This window comes from Tachypleus tridentatus, chromosome 13 (genome assembly GCF_004210375.1).
Source record: "Tachypleus tridentatus isolate NWPU-2018 chromosome 13, ASM421037v1, whole genome shotgun sequence".
NCBI classification, from domain to species: domain Eukaryota; kingdom Metazoa; phylum Arthropoda; class Merostomata; order Xiphosura; family Limulidae; genus Tachypleus; species Tachypleus tridentatus.
Window position 1 is genome coordinate 215,686,873 of NC_134837.1, and position 22,576 is coordinate 215,709,448.

The following is a 22,576-nucleotide window of genomic DNA, read 5'->3' on the forward strand; positions in this document are numbered from 1 at the left end:
TCTGCATTTGCTATTGCGCTTTTTGAGGTACTTTGTACAAGTAAGTTGGTTTTATATTATTCCTGGCATTCTTAAAAATTTATGAACGTATTTTGCAATGTAGGCCTATAACAGCAACGACAGTGTACAAGTAATGTAACTTTAACGAAAATAAGACAGAACTTTGTCTAAACTTCAACTTTCATTTAAGATTACCACAGATGACTACCAGAGATAGAAAACCTGCTAGGAATAATAAAAAAGTGGAAATAAAACAAACAGAAAGTTAAAGAAGAACAGTAAGAAATAGATGAAAAATTTAAAAAAACAAACGAAAATAATTACAGAAACTTCAATGGTGACCAAGACGAACGTGGAATAACTTGGAATAATTTTAAGAGTTAAGGTAAAAGAAAGAGATGCAGTATTCAAAACGTAATTAAAATAAAAAATACATCTGATTGAAGAAAAGATCGATTATGATATCAGTAACAAAAAGAAGAATTAGATAACAATGTTTAATACATGTAGAAGAGCGTAAATACGTCAAAGATGTGCAAAAGAGCAGCATTGAGGTAAAAGCTTGTAAAAATATTGAGGAAGAAATAAACTAAATTACAATCATTTCCGTGGACTATACTTTGAGTTATTATCAAAAGTTAATTTATAAGAACCTATCAACGAAAGCACAATATTACAACAGTTTTAACAATACAAATTGTATTCCTTTGTCAGTTCACCATACAATAATATTAGTAATATAAATATTCTTTCTTTTTAGTTCACCATACAGTAACATAAAGGATACAAATTGTTTTTTTTTTATTTGTTTACTACAGATTTGTATTAGCAATTAATATCTGATCAGGTTTAGAAATTGCTCCCAGTGGCCCAACGGTATCTCTGTTGACAAACAACGCTAGCAGCCGGGTTTTTTATACCTGTAGTGGGCAGAGCATCAATAGCCCATTGTATAGCTTTAAGCTTAACTTCAAATAAACTGAACGTTAATGCAAAATTTTCGAATTTCTTTCAGGAACATAAACATTAATTTTGATAATAAGCCTGATTTGTATTGGAATAACCAAGGAATTGTAACTCAGTGTCTTTATTTATTTTACCTGTATATTAAAATACATATTTTGGTTTAATTGAGTTTAGATCCCACAAACTTCTCAAACTCCAAAGATTCTTTAGTGGATTAGAAAAATAAGCGATGTTAGGTACATAGTGCTTTCTCCACCCAAACCAGCCGTTTACATAGTGCTTTCTCCACCCAAACCAGCCGTTTACATAGTGCTTTCTCTACCCAAACCAGCCGTTTACATAGTGCTTTCTCTCCCCAAACCAGCCGTTTACATAGTGCTTTCTCTACCCAAACCAGCCGTTTACATAGTGCTTTCTCTACCCAAACCAGCCGTTTACATAGTGCTTTCTCTACCCAAACCAGCCGTTTACATAGTGCTTTCTCTCCCAAACCAGCTGTTTACATAGTGCTTTCTACCCAAACCAGCTGTTTACATAGTGCTTTCTCTACCCAAACCAGCCGTTTACATAGTGCTTTCTCTCCCAAACCAGCCGTTTACATAGTGCTTTCTACCCAAACCAGCCGTTTACATAGTGCTTTCTCTACCCAAACCAGCCGTTTACATAGTGCTTTCTCTACCCAAACCAGCCGTTTACATAGTGCTTTCTCTACCCAAACCAGCCGTTTACATAGTGCTTTCTCTCCCCAAACCAGCCGTTTACATAGTGCTTTCTCTCCCAAACCAGCCGTTTACATAGTGCTTTCTCTCCCCAAACCAGCCGTTTACATAGTGCTTTCTCTACCCAAACCAGCCGTTTTTACATATATAATTTTCTCTACAAGTGGGTTTTCTCTTCATCACGGAGTCTAGAAGAATAGGTTCGATCGTTTGTTTGAAAGTAAAGTCACATTGAGCTATCAGCTGTGTCCACCCCGGGAATCGAAACATGGATTTTAGCGTTGTGAGACTATAACAGTATCGTCAACCCTCACCCCCTAGAGACACAAGAAAATATATAGATGCACTCATGATCGATATTTGAAGACTTGACTAAAGGACAGATGACTGTGGTAAAGGTTTTCATCATGAAATATTTGGAAAGGTTACGGTAAAAAAAACAAAACGAGAAAGATGTGTGTATTTGTGTTTACAGATTAAGAACCAGGAGTCGCGAATAATTATTAGTAAATATATGGCCACAACGTTCCACAAATAATTGTGTCATTCTAAAGAACTCATTTACTGTTATAAAACGTTCGAAAGCCGATTCCGACTTAACCTAGAAAATATTCCAAAAAATGTATTTGTAAAATCCATTCAACAAAACAGAAAGATATTCAGCAATTTCAAAGCTTACTCCATCTAGTATATGTTGCGTTTAACTAAGGGGAAAATGTTACTTTTTAAAGCCATGTTACGAAAATAAAATTGTTTTTAGTACTCCTTGAAATAACAATGTTTTAAATTAATGTAGACTTAAAGATTTTATTGTTTTTTAAATTTTGCGCAAAGCTACTCGAGGATTATCTGCGCTAGTCGTTTCTAATTTTGCAGTGTAAGACTAGAGGGAAGGGAGCTAGTCATCACCGCCCACCGCCAACTCTTGGGCTACTCTTTTATCAACGAATAATGGTATTGACCGTCACATCATAACGCCCTCACAGCTGAAAGAGCGAGCATGTTTGGTGCGACTGGGATTCGAACTCGCGACCCTCACATTATGAGTCGAATGCCTCAATCCACCTGGCCCTGGCGAGTCTAAGGATTTTATAAGTGTTGAACATTATTTGTAAATATAGGGTTTACTAATTTATTTATTTGTGTACTTTGTTTAACCTTTTGTAAAAATTTTGATGATGGGGAACTAATGTGCTTATAAAGTGTTTGATAATCGTACGACTATTTTGTACAATTTAATTCAGTAAAAAAAGAAAAATAAGTCACGTTCAATACGCCTGCGCATAAGCAATATATATAACCAAGACTATCACCCACGTGATTTCTGGCGTATGTGTAGAACTACACCAGTAAACAACGCATGTCACTATCTAGGTGGAACACCAAACTGCTGCGCTACCTATTGGCAAAAGCTTGAAAATAGGCCGAGATACTAGCCCACATCCTGTGTACCGGGAGTTGTCTATTATAAGAGGTGGTATAAGTCGTGCTGCTAAGGGTTGAACTTTACTGGTTGTTTAGACTGTAATTTCTGGCTCTTTTAACCTAGAACGCTGGTAACAACCATGTCACACACCGTAACAGTTACTCGCACCACCACCGCTACTGGTGGAACTTCATCTGGTATTATTATCCATTCAGGATATTTCCGGGCGCTTCCTGGAATCTTGCAACTCCTGGAGACGGTAAGGTTTGAAGTTAGAGTAATTAAGCCTTTAGTTTTACCGTTATATCTCTAGGGGCTCACCTTGGCCCATCACTGGACCACCCTTTAATTTTATATTACCTAGTACTAGCAGTAATACCAACATTTGTTTTTTTTTGCAATTTACTAGGCGGCAAATTAAGTACTTCATTTATTTTGGTAATAAATTCATCGTTATCTAAGATATATATATACTAATTACCAAATGGTAACTATCAGATTTGTTAGTGTTTAAAGCTAACGTTTAGTGGTGAGTGTGGTTGTGATAGAAACTACAGAGCTTTCTTTGGCGTTGTTTGCCACCAACCACGCCCCAGGCACGTGCAATGTGTTAATCAGGACACCTTCGCTTTATGCATTTGTTTGTGAACTTTTATGCACCTGTTTTTGCGCCATAAAATCCTTGTATATACTAAAAGAAAATCACTGATGAGACAAAACTTTGAAATAGACATTTATTTTATATAGCGACGTTTCTAGACACCGATTTATATCAGGTGTAATAGGCAATGTTCTCTGTGTAGCGAATTGGTCCTGCTCTCAAACTATTTATAATTTAATACCTATCGGAAAAAATCTCGTACCGACAGTTTAGGTGACTTGTAATTATCAGTCAACAACCCATTTAAACTTATAATATTAAACGTTAGGAAGATAAAAATGATAATTTCTAGGATATGACTGATGTTTTAAGAGTATGCTCAAAAACAGTAATTATACCATATTTGTCCTCAAACTAATGTCGAAACTAGTGTTAGCATTTCAAAAAGTTGGTCAGACTAACGCTCATGGTTAAGTAAGGCCCACCTGTTAAAGGTGCTAAGGTTTCACTGGGTTTTTAATGAGATTTATGAATAAGACGGACACCGATTTCTGCTAACAAAACTAAGCGCAGAACTTTTTATCATTTAACGGTTTCTTGCATGTCAATGAGAAAGTGGTATTTTGTTGGGAACTTTTGGTTTTTGAAATGTTTTCCAACGCCATTTTGATTTATTTTCCTTCAGTTGTGTTTGTGTGTTTGTAGCATAATGGTCTATTTATGCTCTTCCCATCTTGACTATTGAAACATGACTTTTAGCACTAGAAATCCTGACGCTAACTCAGGAGTGGAGGGTTGGCTTGATGATTGTCTTTGGACCATTTTAACTAATTAATGACTTGAAAGGTATTTATTTGTTCAACCAATCTAGTAAAGAACGGCAAGTGTTTCATAAAGGTACGTTTTCAATGTAATCATCCCTGTTAATTAATGGCCTGCGTTCCAGTGATTTTCCTCACAGGTTTAATCGGAGACGAAATTTCGCCGGTATTCATCTGTTGTACTTAGTACTTGAACTTGTGTTTTTAGGCGGTACTAGTACCAATGCTAATTTGAGCTGTTTTGTGGGTTGTTGTTTTTTCCATGCTCCCACGTAGATGTTTTTTGTCGGTTGTGTTTTTGAAAAAACGAGTCTGTTTCACCCAGCTGAGTATGTCTACTTTTTGATAAATTCGACTCTGGTTTATATATGCTTTTTCTACGGGTAAAAAAAAAAAAAACAGTAGGATGTAGACAAAACCTGATATTCGTCACATTCTTAATCTATTATAAGGGATAGTATGACTTCCATACTTGTAGTTTGCTTTGTGTTGTAATTACTGGGTCAAATTTTCATTGGTTGAAACAGAAGTTGCCTTTTCCCGCAAACCCATGTGGAAAACGACGCTTATTTTATGTAAGTTATCTTTACCTCAGAACAACTGTAATTCATGTCACTTTCAAAGGGCACTTCCCCATGTGTGATGGTAGTGATGTAAGTATAATTCTCAACTTCTAAAGTACTCTGTTATTCTTTATCAACTGTAACCAGAAAAAGTTTAATTGGGTAACTGATCAGTTGGTCCCCCGCTGGTACAGGGGGAAGTCTTCAGATTTACGATGCTAAAATTAGGGGCTCGATCCCCCTCGGTGGACTCAGCAGATAGCCCAATGTGGTTTTGTTATAAGAAAACACACAAAAAACTGATCAGTGGAGTGGAATGAAACAATATAAGGAAATTTTTACCAGATCATCATCCGTGGGTATATAAAATAAATAGAACAATGTGTCAGAAAGTAAGGATAAAACTGGCGCTGAAACATCCACTACAAAGTCAGGAGTTAAGTCTCCTTTTTTCTTTTTTTAAGGCTAAGGTTTTTGGTCACTTTTTCATGGCTGTGTAAACACGCTAACCATTTTACTCGGAAGGGGGCGCTTTTTCGTGGTTAAGAGGCCAACGTCATTTGTAAGTGCTACTAAAGAACTAACAATAGGCGTATTTAGTCTGTGCATGTCAAAGGTGAAGGTTGAAAATCTGAAACTCGTGTAATTGAAAAAATAGTATTAATGTACTGACTTCGTATGCTACGTGAGCGCTTGACTAAAAACTACACTTAAGATCACACAACTTAAATTGCTTTGGTAGAAGTTTACTTACAGACCAAAGACATTTCATGCCGCCGGTCTTGTTATAGAAGACAGGTTTCCTTTGGTGATGGGGAGATATTTTCCGTGTACTTCAGGCAAGCTACGTAGTAGCAAGTACGCATAGGACTACACAGTAACAATAATAATAAAGGGAGAAAATGCTCGACTTGGCTAAAATTGAAGAGATAGAGGTAATTTGTAATGTCGATAAACCCACTTGAAGTAAAACATATTCTCAAAACGGCTGGTAGGGGTATTAAAACTTTAATTAAAATAAGGTACAGAACAATGTTTCGATCTTCTTAAGTCATCTGAAAGTCGAAACGTTGTTCTGTACCTTATTTTAAAATTTTTAATGCCCATATCAGCCGTCTTGAGAACACATGAAAAGCTATAAGATTGTTTTACAATGTATAATCTGGAGACACTGGTCAGTTTCAAATACAGAAACTGTCAAACTGAGGATATATCTCGTCAAAACTATTGTACGCAAAGCTCCTAGTGATTCAATATAAAAAGTAAAAATATGTCTTTTTCCCTTAAAGAAGGAACTGTGAATAGAATTCAAAATAAAACTTGTTGGATGAAGAGATAATTACACCATCTAGTTGTACTAACAATATCTAATAAACAATTTTATTCGTTCGTCAAACACCTAGCCAATGTTTGGAAATGTTGCAAGGGCGTGTCAGGTACTAGTGATTAATAGAGAGAGAAAAAAACTATAGTTTGGTCGATAATAAAGAAAGTGAAAACAAAAATTGAGAGGGAAGTGATCTATTCAGCAGTAGAGAAAGTCGTTGTCTTGAATTTGACTGTGGCAACTAATTATGATCCAGTGTTGTGAGTCAGTCATATTAAGATCAAACATGTTTCAAACTTTTTTCTCCCCAAACTCTCAAAGCTCTGAATGGTCAGATGGTTAAGGAACTTGACTTGTTAACTGAAGGTCGCGGGTTCGAATCCCCGTCACACCAAACATGCTTGCTCTTTCAGCCGTGACGGTCAATCTCAATATTTGTTGTTAAAAGAGTAGCCCAACAGTTGGCCGGTTGGTGATGATGACTAGCTGCGTTCCCTCTAGTCTTACACTGCTAAATTAGGGACGGCTAGCGCAGATAGCCTTCGTGTAGCCTGGCGCGAAATTCAAAACAAACCAAACACTCAACGTTCCTCTAAAAAACCAAAAAGAAACACTAACTTTGGTAAAATTTCTATATATTTATTATAAACAATTATAACCTAACACGTAATTTAAGATGTCAAACTTCTAACTCTCCGCGATTCTCAGTTATCATACAAAATGGTTGTGTTCTTGCAAATTTCTTTTCTTTTTCTTTTAAGAAATGTTCAAGTTCAACAATATTACTATATCGTTTGTGCATGAATAAACAAGTATTGTATTTGTTGGTTAAGTTTGGCCGAATTAGTGTCAACATCCTAAAAGCATCTGTGCGTATTAGATTAAAAGCCTAAAAGTTGTACATTAGCAGCATTTAGTGAACATAGTTCGTGTAGTTACGATAATAATGGTTTGCTGTTTAATATATTTCTAGATAAAGCTGGAATTTACTGGTTTAGTCTTTGCATTCAGCAGCTCTAAGATTAAATAAAATCTTAACTGCAAAAACAGTATTGTAACGTGTTCTATCATGAAACAGGCTTTCATTGGATTATTTGAGTAAAAAAAAGGGCGTTTCCAGATCGTGTAATAGTAGCGAACTATTTTATTTCTTCAGTATTCATCTGAACAACCACTTTCACGTTTAAATTGTAGGCTTAATTTCATAAATAAACTTTTCAACATAAACTCTGTAAATAAATGAAGACTTAATTTTAAAATAGATGAGATAATTCTCAATGAATAACTTTTCTAACGCCAAACTGAATAATTATTCACAAACTTATAACTCAATACGTCACTAATTAACTAACCCTGAATTGAATAATTGCTCACACGTATTTATAATTAACACACCCATGTCGAGATACTAGTGGTTATTGAGCTTTGTCACATGTAGATTAAAATATTGAAAATACAGCTTATAACAATATTTGTAGCATCCCTTTCGTTAGAAATTATTTGTTTGTTCGTTTTTTGTATTTTGCGCAAAGCTACACAAGGGCTACCTGTATTAGCCGTCCCTAATTTAGCAGTTTAAGACTAGAGGGAAGGTAGCCAGTCATCACCACCCACCGCCAACTCTTGGGCTACTCTACTAACTACCAACGAATAGTTGGATTGACGATCACATTATAAGGCTCCACAGCTGAAAGGGTGAGCATGTTTGATGTGGCGGGGATTCGAACCCGCGGCTCTCGGATTACGAGTCGAGCGCCTTAACCACCTGGTCATGCCAGCTCTAGAAATTATTAAAAATGATATTGGTAGTTTTGATATTTATTTTGCTACTTTTACAGAATTTTTAATAAGATTGACACTCTGGTTAAGACCAGACTGGGCCTACATACAGCTTCGATTCTGTAGACTACCCTTTCTCCACAAGCCTTCACTTTTGTACTTAAATTTTATTATCAAAACAGCATTTTAGTAAGTAGTAACCCTACTCAAGTAATACAATGTTAAACTTGAGAAAATTATAAAAAATGAAATAATAAAAAGCACAGCAGTGAGGCCATGGGCAACTGCCTTTTGGTTATTCCAAGCTTGTAGAAAGATAAAAGAAAAGGTTTTTTTTTTAGTCCTACTGTATTATCGCTATTATATCCGCAGTTTCTGATTACCATATTTTTGCTGTGATAATTCCTGAAACCAAAAAAATCAATACCAGATAAGTAGTGTGTAATAAAAGGGTTTGCTTAGAAACAAGCCCTAACTATATATAAGTTACGTCATGTAAAACATGTGATCGCCAGCTCGTCTGAAAGGATCACGTGGATTTAAATGTAAAGTTCTGTCAAAGTGTATGAGATACATACTGCAGTAAAAAAAAGCAAAAAAACGTTTCGCATGGCCTGGTGGTTAGGGCGCTCGAAAATCTGAAGGCCGCAAGTTCGAATTCAAGTTACCAAATATGCTCACCCTTTCAGCCATGGGAACATTATGAAGTTACAATCAATCCCACTATTCATTGGCAAAAGATAGTCCAAGAACTGGTGGTGACGACTGGCTGCCTTACCCCTAGTCTGTCATTACTGAATTAGTGAAGGCTAGCACAGATAGCCCTCGTGTAACTTTGTGTGAAATTGCAAACAAACCAAACCACAAAAATACGTTTTAAACTTTCATAGTATCATTTACTTCCGTGATAACTCAAGTATAAGTAATGTCTACCTATACAGTTTGGAACTTTAAAGGTTCCAATGACGTTAAGTGATAAACATCCACAGTTGTTGTAGACTCGTCATGTAATCTGAGATGTCCTTGAGTTTCCGAAACGCATCTAGATTAAGCTCCAACCTTCACTGTGGAAGTTAACCGCTTGGTTCTGAAACACGTGTTACACAGACCGCTATGTCACATTCTCTCGATGAACTTAAAGTAAGGCCCCAAAATAGACTTCTGCCGGGCCCCAGTATTTTTCTGGAAGTAAAAAAACGGATCCTGCATTTATACCAGGGTGTGGAACTATGTTGTTGTTTTTTCACCATCATACATTTGAAGAGATTGAAATGTAAAAAAGGGTAATAGTAGGAATGTGAATATTTGAACAAAATGTTAAAACAGATTTTGTACTGAAATCATGCGGTTTTTTAAGGCGTGTTAAATCCCTTCCAATTTTTCAATGGATTGTTGTTAACCTGAACTTTTGTTTTGTATTTCGCGCAAAGCTACTCGAGAGCTATCTGTACTAGCCGTCCCTAATTTAGCAATGTAAGACTAGAGGGAAGGCAGCTAGTCATCACCACCCACCGCCAACTCTTGGGCTACTCTTTTACCAACGAATAGTGGGATTTACCGTAACATTATAACGCTCCCACGGCTGAAAGGGCGAGCATGTTTGGTGCGACCGCGATTCGAACCCGCGACCCTCGGATTACAAGTCGAACGCCTTAAGACGGTTGGCCATGCCGGGCCCTTGACCTGAACTTATTCGTCTGGTAATGATTTATTTCAGAGTGCGATTTATTTAATTTTTTTCTGTTGTTGTTTTTTTGTAAAGTAGTTTTCTGCTAAATAATAGTAAATTTTTCTTTTATTGCAAGAGATAGTACAATGTTTTGTTTTTATTGTAAAATATTTATCAGGAACACTAAGTTTATAATTGTACTACATATAAAAAAAACTGTGAGAACACGATTATTAGATAAGAAGATAAGTGTTTCTTAATTATAAAACTGCCTTCTAATATTTTCTTCATGATACTGGTGTTACACCTTATGTGGTTCTTAGTTCACTGAAGTAATAGTGAAACTTAATCGACGATAATTATCTCATGGAAGTGGTACTGGTGCGTAGTTTGACGCCATTCTCGGGAATTTCATGAGGCTGTACTATTATTTAGAAGTGATGTTAATCATTTACGACATTCTAAATTCTCCCACGCAATACTGTATCAAATAATGACAGTGACGAATGTTTAAAAATATTCAAGCGAGGAAAAAAAAAAAGAACTGTAGAAGTGTAAAGTCCTCGTGACACATGAAAAAAACAACAAAAAAACACGAATCGTTTAGATTTAGTTTTAAAGGAAACACGTAGGCGTAGTAAAACTAGTGTTCGTTATTCTGACGTAGGTGTTATTACAAGTATAGAACGTGGGCAATACAGGTTGTCATAGGCGATCTCAAATGGTAAATGACTTGGTTTGTCTGATTCAGTACAGGGATAAACTAATGTTAAAGCAATCTTTAAACTGTACATTTGTACCGGACGTCCTGCGCTGAAAATTTTATTTACTTGTTGATAAGTTACTATGCTTAACTTGCAGACAACATATTTGTAGAATTCAATAGGATGAGATGGTTCTCGCTACTGTCATTTATCTAAATAACTCTCATTAACTCGGTACTTCACACACATTTCTCAAAACCTCTCCATTATACACCATAACGAACTTTGTAGATATTGTATCATCATCATGATAGCATATCTTTCTAGCAAACATCCAAATTTTAAAAAATTATAAATATAGCTTTCAACAAAATATGCTTGAAAGCGAACTGAACTCAGTTGCAATAAATGTCTAGTGCTCAAATATCGAAAATATCTATTCTCCATCAGAACCTCAACAACTGGCACAGAAATGTTCTTATTAAGACTGATATATTTCACTTTCACACTTGCAGTAGGACATAACGCAATCCTGTTGCTTGAAAATTACACTCTTTGTTTGCACAAAGAGCCCAGGATTTGCAGGTGCATGTAATAGCTTGGAGCCAATGCTGTGGATCCATATACTGTTAGAATAATGAACTTTCCAGCCAAAGTGTTCCATTCTACCTTTTCCTAAGTTTTCTTCCCCTGAACCCTGGGATTCTGCGAGAATCTTTTGTGTGGTGCAGGTCAGGTATAGGTATGGCTTAAAATCTCGTTAATCCATAAATTGCACCACCACATATTCTCTTTGTTATTTGTTTATGGGCGGAGCCTAAGTGATGACTTGTTAAAAGTTAGCCACTAGTGACAGTCGGGTGCATTGTTTCAAAGAAATAACAAACTAATCTTTATTTTAACTTTTTAACATAAAGAAAATGTTTCTTAAAGACTCCATCAATAGTTTTAGAGCTCAAAAAATTGGCCGAAAAATCTTGGGAAATGCCGCTCCATGCTATTACTTGGTGAAACCTTTTTCTCTGCACTGCTGCTCACCATATAAGAGTCTGATGTGGTTTCTTTAAATAATTGGTGAGGGAAAGGATACTGATTTTGGAGATTCGTTCTTCTTTCTGTACCTGTGATACCTGAAGTAGGTAAACTATGGTATCCCACTGCTTCCATATAAAAGGTTTGTTTGGCTTGTTTTGAATTTCGCACAAAGCTACACAAGGGCTATCTGCTCTAGCCGTCTCTAATTTAGCAACGTAAAACTAGAGGGGAAAGCAGTTAATCGTCACCATCCACCGCCAATTGTTGGGCTGCTCTTTTGCCAACGAATAGTGGGATTTACCATCAAATTATAATGCCTACCCTGGCTGAAGGGGTGAGCATGTTAGGTGCGACGGTTGATTCGAACCTGCGACCCTCAGATTACTAGTCGAGTCCCTTAACCACCTAACCATGCCGGGCCCATCCATTCAGAAGGAACAGAAAATCTGTGTCGGTTTTCACTACATCATATTCGTGAGCATTAATCTCGCTCTATTTCTCTAAATCAGTAAATATCTGACAATGAAATCAGATTGACAACCGTGACATTTCCTTTTCCATATATATAGGTTACTTTGTCGTATCTTATCAGGACATGAAGGAAAATATACTCGCATTTCTTTCCAAATTTCTGAACTATGTCATTGATGTTGATGACCATCATGTCTCTTCATGGAAATATGTTTCAAATTCTGTGCTTCCAGACAGAAAAACCTTAGCAACAAAAGGATATCTGCACAATCAGTAAACATTTAAATGTTTGTGTGTTTATTTGTTTTGTTATTTTTCTAATCATGAAGTTTAAGTAGATTACTGATATTCACATCAGCCTTGTTATGGCAGTACTTGTGTTAGTCTTCACGTATGAGGACAAGTGAAAGCTATTCATTGTCTATGTTGCATACGATGTTCTTTTGATCACTTTTCTTGATGACCTCTAGTGAACAGTAAAGAGTATCTGGTGAGTGAGTGTTGCTGTGCTTCCAGCATGTTTTTACTCATTCATGTGATTTTGTAGAGCTTTGCAAATGCTTGTTAAAGATGGCACATGTGTCGTTGGCCTAAAAAGATTTACGGACGATTTTATTAACTCATACTAGAAAAGTTCTTGTAACTAAATATCCGTTCCATGAGAATACAAAGTGACGAGCATAGAACTGTTGTTAGTTCCTTTTTTCAGAGGATAATGAAATCCTTCTAACAGTTTTGCTAAGAAGCCCGCCTGCATTTGCTGGCCTATTATGAATGCATTGTTTACAATGACTGGTACAACAAGACCCCTTTTGATACTGATGAATTCCTCCTTGAGTCGTGTGGTGAGATGGTTTATATATTTCTTATCCTCATAAATACTATTTTTGTTTGTAGCACCAGTATTTTCTATTTTTATCCCTCTTTCTTGTGGCAATCAGTTTTTTGGGTCGTATTCACCAACCAGCCCCTCCTCATGCACCTTGTAATAAACAAATGACAGATGATTCCATAGATGGCGAAATAGAGACCATTCAGAAACCTTCTCCTGGAAGAGAGTCTTACCTTGTAATTCACCATTATCTGTTCCATAATGTGTGTAGGTTTTTCTCTGAAGAGTTTAAAGAAGAGGAATATTCATACTCTAACTCCACTGCTTCCATTGCAGTTGTAGTAAATATTTTCTCCTTTCAGGAAAGTCATGTCTGGTAGTAAAGACGTCACGTCAAGAAGATGGAACAAAACATCTCGTGCATAGCTTCAGCAACCCTGCAGCAAGAAAGTATAAAATTATTTTTAGGCTGTGCAGTGGAACAACCAATGTTCCTCTCTTTCAGTTCTAACAGAAGTTTGTTCAAGTGTCTATCCAAAACCATCCTTTGTGTGAGGCACGCGCACCTTCCAGTGACTTTTCTAAACTTTTAACAGTAAATTTGCACGACTGTGTGAAAGGTTTTAAGACTGTTATGACTATCATAAAACTTTGAATTGCTTTGGACCACCTCTTTCCATTTATTGTGAGGCATTATTGGTTCATTTCAGAGTTCAGCAAATGGGATCATCGTGTTGGAGGTGACTTGCAGCTCTGTGATCTCTGATATCCAGTGCGCTTCAATTCTCGTTAAATGGTGTAATATTTGAGAAGTGTATTTATGGAATGTGATTTTGTGCAGTGAAGAAATCGTCGTGAAGAAGGTCCTTCCAGTCTTTACTGGATGAATTAATTTTTTTGTATCGTTGCATCTCTACTATTAATTTGTGGAACTATCTTTAGAAAATTGCAGAAACACTACCGTTTTTGTATGTTGTTTTTTTTCCCTTTTGCCAAAGGTTCATCTGGATCTAGACTTAGAGGAGACACCTAATGTCAGTAACTTTTGTAATAAGCAATTAACATATATTTTAACTTATCTCTACACTGCCATATAGTTTAATAGACTTGTTTGAATATTTATGAAGAGACTACACATCACAACAAACTGAATGACTTCGAAACTGAAAATATTCTAACTGAAGATATGCATGCTTTGCTCTAACAATGATGATTATTCGGTGATTCGTTTCCAACTTGCTTCTATCAAATAGTTTTATTTCTGCTATACAAAAATTGTAAACAAACTGAACCAAACCTGCTGAACATTGTATGGAGTTTTAAAAGGGGTACCCTTGAAAAATTCATTTCAAGAAAGCTTATTGTTAACCTCTGCTACGCATAGTTTCACTTTCAGGATTTGTTTACTGGACTTGTAACTTACCTCTACAATGTAAATAGCGTCTAAAGTAAATCTGTCTTGCGTATGCTGTGCAACACGATAATTCCTGGAACTTGGAGTAAACACTGATACTGGATATAGCAAATATAAAGTGTACATTTCACTCTTCTGATAAAAGAGACAAAGCAGAGAAAGCCCATTTTGTTGCTCTATGCTTAACAACAAGTAAAGAAATAAAGGAAAATGCCCTGTTCAAATCTCGTTAGACCACTAAAAACACGCCTTACTAACATTATCAAACGTTCATCATGTAAAGTTAACGGAACGTTCTCAAATATCGATCACTTGGAATGGCTTAATTAAACGATTCGTCACCACATAGTGTCAAAGTTGCTCACAAGATGTGGCTTTCAAAGTAGCTTTATTATCTAGAATAAAGGATTTGCACTGAATGATATGTCATAGCATTATGATTATATCTTACAATAAATTTACTGGTGTAACTGATTTTGTTACCAATAAATATTTTAGCCGATAGAGATTGTCACAGTGAATATATATAAAATATTAACTAACAAGACAGTGTTACATTTCTTCGAAATGTAATCTATGCGGAATAACGAAAATACAATTTTTCATAAAGTAGTATATAGTTAATTTCAAAATGCATCTTTAGCACAAATGTCTAACAAATTTTCTTACATTTTACCTTATTCCGTATTCCTCCAACGTCATGGTAACTTGTTTTTTGTTGTTTTTTTTTTTGTAAATATCTGTTCACGATTCTTTCTTTCTCTTCTTTAGATCTTGGGAGCTATTTGTTTGGGTTTGATAGGATATTATGGAAGTCACAACGCTAATTACAGAATTTCGGGTTTCGTCGGCGGTTCTGAAGAAGTCGCTCTTTTCCTCACATCTTTTGGATTTCTTGTCACCACCTTCCTCCTCATGGTTTCCTGCTTCGTGTCGTTTGCAACCTCGTCTTTCCTGCCAAAGACACTTTTTGTAAGAGTTAACATTTCAACCTTTTAATTACTTTTTAATTTCTTAAAATTTCAGTCTTGATCATTTTTATTTGGTATGAATTTATCGTAATAAGTACTCTCACTAAATAAAATATAGCATATCTGTTTTATTAACTTTGAATAATAGTTTATCAAATGTATTATTTCATTCTGTTTATTTCATATGCTTTCCTGTACGTTTAGATACAAATTAAATACTTTTTTCTTTTATAATTTCCTGTTTTCATATATTCATCCCGTAATTTAATTTTTACTATTCGAATTTCTTTTTTAATTTGTCCAACACTCGAGAGCTTAAGACTTAACCCTAAAATTTAGGGTTATAAATACCCTGAGGTAGGCATTGTTTAATATTTACATCTAACAACATAGAAACGTCCCACTTATGTTTGTCATGAGTATGCAGAGGTAAAAATATTTTTTGATAACATTAAATCTATTCGTCGTTTATGTAGTCAAAACGTAGTACTTATTTATTTGCTACTGTTCAGTACTTCATGTTTGCTATAGCAGTCACAGATTAACACTCTTTATTAGCTGAAGAGATAAGGTCATAACTCAACTCGCTCTTGGATAAAACGAAGTTAATTTGCTTAAACCTAAAAATCGTTGACTAATTAGAAGTGAAATGTGCACTTTTTAAAGGTTATGAAAAGCCTTTTCGGTGCCATAGGGATAGTTATAAAACAGGGTTGAACCATGTCTGGTGCATAGTGAAGGATGTAACTACAAAATAGGGTTGTCATTTTGTCTCGTGGCTAGCGAGAGATGTGACTACAAAACAGGGCCCCTTCGGTGTGGATTCCTATACGTGGCGAGGGACCCTTCCAGAGAAGATTCTGTTCTTTCAGTTTACTTCCTCTGAGATCTAAACATCCACCCACGAGTGACGAGACGATCCTGGTGGTTGATGGGGTCCAACCCTAACACAACACTTTGGTCTTGAATTTCTGTAGATGGGCGGCCTTGGGGTGGCCCCCCAGAGTCAATCGGCTGGTCCATGTGACCAAGAGACAACCAAGTACCAGTGTTAAATGTTTTCAACAGGTGTTGTGGATTGAGTCTGATGCTGGTGTTTGAGTATAGTGCTCACGAAACCCTGGCGTTGCTGCAGTTTCCTTGTTTGGCGCTCTAGTGCATCCCCTCGTAGGGATCCATGGTGGGTAGAGTCAGTGGGCACCGTAACATTAACATTCTTTCTTTATTATGGATCCTCTAATCAAAATCTAAATAAAATAGTGAAAAACTGACCATTTGTGAACAACCATGTCTTGAAGATTCTGAACAGCAATCTTCAACTTCTTCAACACCTGTACCTCATTTTCTGATATTACATTCTTTATCAGACAAAGCTTTGGGGTAAATCCCTCCTTTTCTATTCAGAAGGAACTAGGGTGACTTGCTGGCTCTCGTAAGTCAGTCAGAAAACTTCGTTCTGGTGATATATTGGTGGAAACATCCACTCCTAAACACACAACCCTTTTGTATTTGAAGGCCGTTGAGGATATACCCATTGAGGTTATTCCTCATGCCACTTTGAATTTATCACGAGGAGTTGTTGAGAGGTCTTTGAAAAAATCCACGAGTCAGAGATCCACACTGGTTTCTCCACCCCCGGGAGTTTCTGCAGTGAGACGTATCTCCACTCGCAAAGATGGAATTATGATGCCAACCAATGACCTAATTTTGACGTTTACATCACAACGTCCTATGTCACCATCAAGGCAGGTTATCTTTATTGCAAGGTACAGCCATATATTCCAAACCCTCTCAGATATTTCCAGTGTCAGCATTTCGGTCACTCAAAGACATTTCGTGGTTCCTCGACGTCTGCTAGTTGTATTGGCAAGAACTAATGACGACAATAAGTGTGAAATAGACCCTTATTGTGTTAATTGTAGTAGCTCTCATCCATCTTGCTTTCGTTCATGCCCTAGGTGGGTAGAAAAAAAGAGATACAGCATTTGAAAACAGTTCAGAACAATTCTTACCCCTAGGCTCGAAAGTTACTGTCCACTGCTCCATCTCAGACGTATGCAACTGCCCTTCGTTCTTCAGCTATAGTAGGAGTGCAAATGGATCTCTATGCCTCTGAAAGAATCGTTCTCAAACCACGTGAAAAGTATTTTGCCCTCCATGGTCAAGAAAGTTGATGAATCAACGTTAATTTCCATCTCTGTCCCTACCACTCCTTCCAGCAAATCTCCCGTATCTACCTCCTTTGGTTTTGGGTACGGGCGTTTCCTCGGGTCCATCTTCTTCTCTGGCCCCAAGATGCAGGATGATCATTCGTTCACTCCCTTAGTCGCTGGAATCTTCTTGCAACAACAGAGACCTGCACAATCGACCGAGAGAAGGATCTATGGAGGTCGATAGACCTCCTTCGAATAAAAATAAATAGAGACGTACACGAAAATAGAACTACTCTCCACCCAATGCCCTTATATATAAATAAAAATAGCTACTTTGATACAGTGGACTATCGGAGTTTACGTTCTGATCTGGATTACGTCAAAGCACTGATTGATTCTTACCATCCAGTGTGTCTTTCCTTACAGGAAACATATTTGAAACCTGCCGATACTGTCACCTTTCCGCAGTTTTTTTTTTACAGAAATGGCAGGCTGTGTGATGGACGAGTGCATGGAGGAGTGGCACTGTTAGTTGATCAGCACGTGCCCACCCTGTCTTTGCCACTCGACACACCCTTGGAGGCCGTAGCCATCCGTGTTCCCTTGGGTCGAACCATCACTGTTTGTTCACTCTACCTGTCTCCTGAAAAGACTTATGATCAATCAGACCTTGATGCTCTTGTTGAAGAATTGCCATCTCCCTGTTTAATCCTGGGAGACATTATTGGACATAATCCCCTCTGGGGAGGTGCTGATATTGATAGGAGGGGTCACTCCATAGAGCATCTGCTCTCAGATCACAACCTTTCTATTTTCAATACTGGTTCTTATACTTATTTTCATGCTTCTAGTATGTCCTTTACTGCTATTGATCTCTCAGTTTGCTCCCCTTCACTATTCTCTTACATTTCATGGAGGGTTGACAATAACCCACGAGGCAGAGATCATTTTCCTATAATTATAAGAAAGACTGACCGTGGTCGATACCACCCGACCTGCGTGCCCTGGTGGAAGCTGAATCAAGCCAACTGGCCCTCTTTCACCACTCTTACAGAACTTCATCCTGTCATCGTCTGTAGGCCATCAATAGACGACTGCATGGCAGCAGTGATTGACTGTATTATACAGGCAACTTCTCAATGTATTCCTAAATCCTCTTCCATTTTTCTTCGTCCGTGGTAGAATCCTGCCTGCCACATGGCAAGAAAGGCTCAAATACGGGCCTGGTATACTTTTCATATGTATCCCACACTCTCGAACCGCATCGCTTTCCAGCAGGCTTCCATTCACCTGCTTGGCAGATAAGACGTGAAAGCCAGAAGGAACTTGGATTAAATTCATAACGAGAATATCTTCCACCACCAGTTCCAATGTCATATGGGACACGATTCGAAAAGTCAGCGGGTAATATAATTCTATCCTTCTCTCAGTCTTTCTCTTTTGATGAGCAGAAAATGGCTTATACCTGGAGCATCGCCAATACTTTAGGTGAGAACTTTTGCTAAATATCTAACACTTCTGCTTCATCTTCCACCTTCTTAGCCATCAAGACTCTGACAGAGCGATCACCTCTTTCCTTTCGAGCTGATTGTCTCTGACTTTACACATCTTCCCTTTACACTGTTGTAATTCAAACTGGCCCTTCATCGATCTGACAGTACATTGGTTGGACCTGATGATGTACACTATAAAATGCTGCACCATCTATCTCCTGCTTCTCTGGCTATTCTTATTGTTTTTAACCAGATCTGGCAGGAGAATGTTTTTCTGATGCCTGGCACCAGGCTAACGTCCTGCCTTTCTCTAAGCTTGGGAAGGATCCCAAGATTCCTTCAAACTACCGTCCAGTTGCTTTGACGAACTGTCTCTGTAAGACCTTAAAAAAAAATGGTTAACGCTCGTCTTGTTTCGTTCATCGAATCAAACAACCTCCTCTCGCCCACTCAGTGTAGGTTCCAACGACAACGTTCCACCATGAACCACCTGATTCAACTTGAAACGTCAATCATGGAAGCTTTTCTCAAGTGACAACATCTTGTATTAGTATTCTTTGACCTTGAGAAGGCTTGTGATATTACATGGAGGAATAGCATTTTGCTAGACCTCCATTTATATGGGCTACATGGTCATTTGCCCATTTTTATTTTCAAACAATGTTAATGGACCGGCGATTCTAAGTTTGTGTGGGTTCGACAATTTCCCATTCTTTTGTACATGAACTTGGAGTCCCTCAGGGCTGTGTTTTGAGTATCACGCTTTTCACTATAATAATTAATACCATCATTGAACAACTCCATCTTACTGTTGCAAACGGGCTCTATGTTGACGACTTTAACATCTCATGTCAGTCGTCGAACACGAAGTATATTGAGTGGCAGGTACACACTGCTTTCAGTTGTTTACTGCAGTGGACCATAGCAACGATTTTCATTTCTCTCTCTCTAAAACCGTTTGCATGTACTGTTACCGTCAACGGGATATTCACCCTGATCCTAAACTCCGTATCGGTGAAGTTGTACTACCTGTGTTCCCTGAGACAAAGTTACTGGGGCTCATCTTTAGCTATAAGCTGACCTTTATATCACGCAGCTACAAATGAAATGTACAAGAGCACTGGACATTCTCTGTGTTCTCTCTTCCACCTCTTGGGGAAGCAGATCGATATTCTGTGCTAAAGATATATCGTGCTCTTATGCGATCAAAACTCGACTATGGATCACTGGTCTATGGCTCTGCCAGACCCTCAGCCTTAATGATGCTGGACCCCATTCATCATCAAGGACTTTGGCTCTTCACTGCGGCTTTCTGCACTTCCCCAGTTCAGAGCTTATAGATAGTCTCATGAATTTTCCTTGCAACCCCGCTGTTTGCAACTGTTTTTACTATATGCTTCGAAATTTCTATTACTGTAGTTTTGTCTTAACGTTGTAGACTAGATATACACATTGGTTTTATGCTATTTGTTTTAAACTGTTTTGTTTAACCTTAATTTCCTTTTATAAATTTTACAAATTTAATTTTACTTTTTTACTGGATGTTTGGTGCAGATAGCCTAGCTGCTTTGTGCCATAAAACACTAAATCAACCAACCAACCTTCCCTCCACATTTATATAGATGGTTTGAAATCAGGTGGTCTGTGGGCTTTGTCATGGTTTGTTGTGGTTCGGTAGTTGTGCACAGCATCCTCTCTACATTTTCCGTATTTACTGCCGAATTGTATGCCATTCCTCTCTCCCTGGATCACATAGAAGTTATGCAATACATGAACTGTACCCTTTATACCGACTCGCTTCTTTCTCTGCTGGTCCTGGAATCGCTTCACGTTAATTCTCACCCTGTTCTAGCAATATTCAAAACTGATAAGCCTATTTTGCTTTAACAACTACTTCTATCCAGTTCTTCTGGATAATAGACCACGTTGGTTTTCGCGGGAACGAGCTCGCCGACATTCTAAATCTGTCTGCTCTGGCACTATCACTGCTGTGCCTGTTCCATACATGGACTATGGTTCTGTATTCAAGGCTCAGCTGCGAGTCAGTTAGCAGTCAACTTGGAGTGAGCAACGTGAAAATAAGCTTTTCCAGATAAAACCATCTATTGGACTTTGGCGGTCTTGCTTCCATAAGGATTGGAAAGTTGTTGTTGTTGTTCTAACTGGTCTACGCATTGGTCACAGTTTTTAACTGGTCGTTTTCTTTTATGTGGACTGATGCACCAATGTGTGACATTCAGGTCACAATAGCCCACATTTTACTATCGTGCCGTTGTTACGACTCTGAATATTAGGCATGTTTTATCCACAGGTTTACCCCCTGACACTGGACAGTGTCATTGGCGATGGTGACATCCTCCTTAAATGTTTTTAGTTTCTTAAGGGTCATTGGCCTTTCTAACGTTATTTAAGTTTTTAATTCAAAAATTAGACTTTGTTTTAACAAAATTCCTTTTTACGAATATTAATAACTTTATTTTTTTTTTTATTTTTACCGGTTGTTTGGCGCAGATAGCCTAGTTGCTTTGCGCTATAAAACGCCAACCACCAACCAACGAACAAAACATAGCTGTCCTTCTGTCTAGTTTTCTGAAACTTTACGCCTCTCTCCACAAGATTTATATTAAATATATGTTCTTGAATAAATAAATTTAGAAGAATTCTGTATAAAAAAAGGTATAGTAGTAAACATAGGGTATACCTCCACACCACAAGCAGGGCAGGGCCGGCCCTCAGAGGGGGGGAAGGTGCGAAGCATCCGGGCCTCCGATCGAAAGGCACCTCCCAAATCCGAATCATCTGGGACCGTGTTTAGCTCGCTTCACTAGTCATTAACACTTTCAACAAGGGCTTTCAAAACAGTGGCTAGTGAAAATTAATGAAATTAATAAAATCATGTCTGCGATGATAAGCAGTAGGTCAAGACCGTCTCAGTCCCATGGCCTTCTTGTCAATTGACAACTCGAGAGGACGCTGTAATTTTGAAACCACCTCATAGAAAAGTGGTCCAGTGGTAATCCAAGAAAATTTAATTGCACTTGAACTAGTAATTTGCAATTCAATTTTCTTTTTCATTAATATTATTATTGCATCTGCTTCCATTTTATTTAAAAACTGGATAGGTCATTACTAAAGTTGTTTCAGATTAACATGCATGTTTATTTTGTCTCTAATTCTCTGTATCTCGTGTGTGCGTGTATTTGTCATATAAATAATTTCATGTACACTGTAGCAGGGAAGTGCAATATTGAAACTTGTAACCAGTTTTCTCTGTTGAAAAAGGTTTAATTTGGTTCATTTTTCGTCATTGTTGATAATCTAAGACCAAGCCCTGTATTTTTTTTTAACCTGTATAATTCTGTATATCTGTATATCTCCCTCTGTGATGTTTTCTTGTTTTTATTTTATTTTTCTTTATTAGGCCTTGGCATGACCAGGTTATTAGGGCCCTCGACTCGTAATCTGAGGGTCGCGGGTTCGAATCCCTGCCACACCAAACATGCTCGCACTTTCAGCTGTGGGGGTATTATAAAGTGCAGTCAATTCTACTATTCGCTGGTAAGAGTAGCCAAAGAGTTGGTAGTGGATGGTGATGACTAACTGCCTTCCCTCTAGTCTTACACTGCTAAATT

General features: G+C 37.5%; 1 protein-coding gene across 1 annotated transcript in view; it reads left to right on the forward strand.

Annotated features, from left to right (window-relative positions):
- The first annotated feature begins 3,009 nt into the window (after positions 1–3,009).
- The window catches only part of LOC143240950 (uncharacterized), a 30,255-nt gene continuing 10,688 nt past the window's right edge, over positions 3,010–22,576 (forward strand). The window contains exons 1-2 of the mRNA XM_076484253.1: positions 3,010–3,370; positions 15,099–15,299. Of these exons, the coding sequence (XP_076340368.1) occupies positions 3,251–3,370; positions 15,099–15,299 (321 nt within the window). The 5' untranslated portion in view covers positions 3,010–3,250. The remainder of the gene's footprint in view (positions 3,371–15,098; positions 15,300–22,576) is intronic.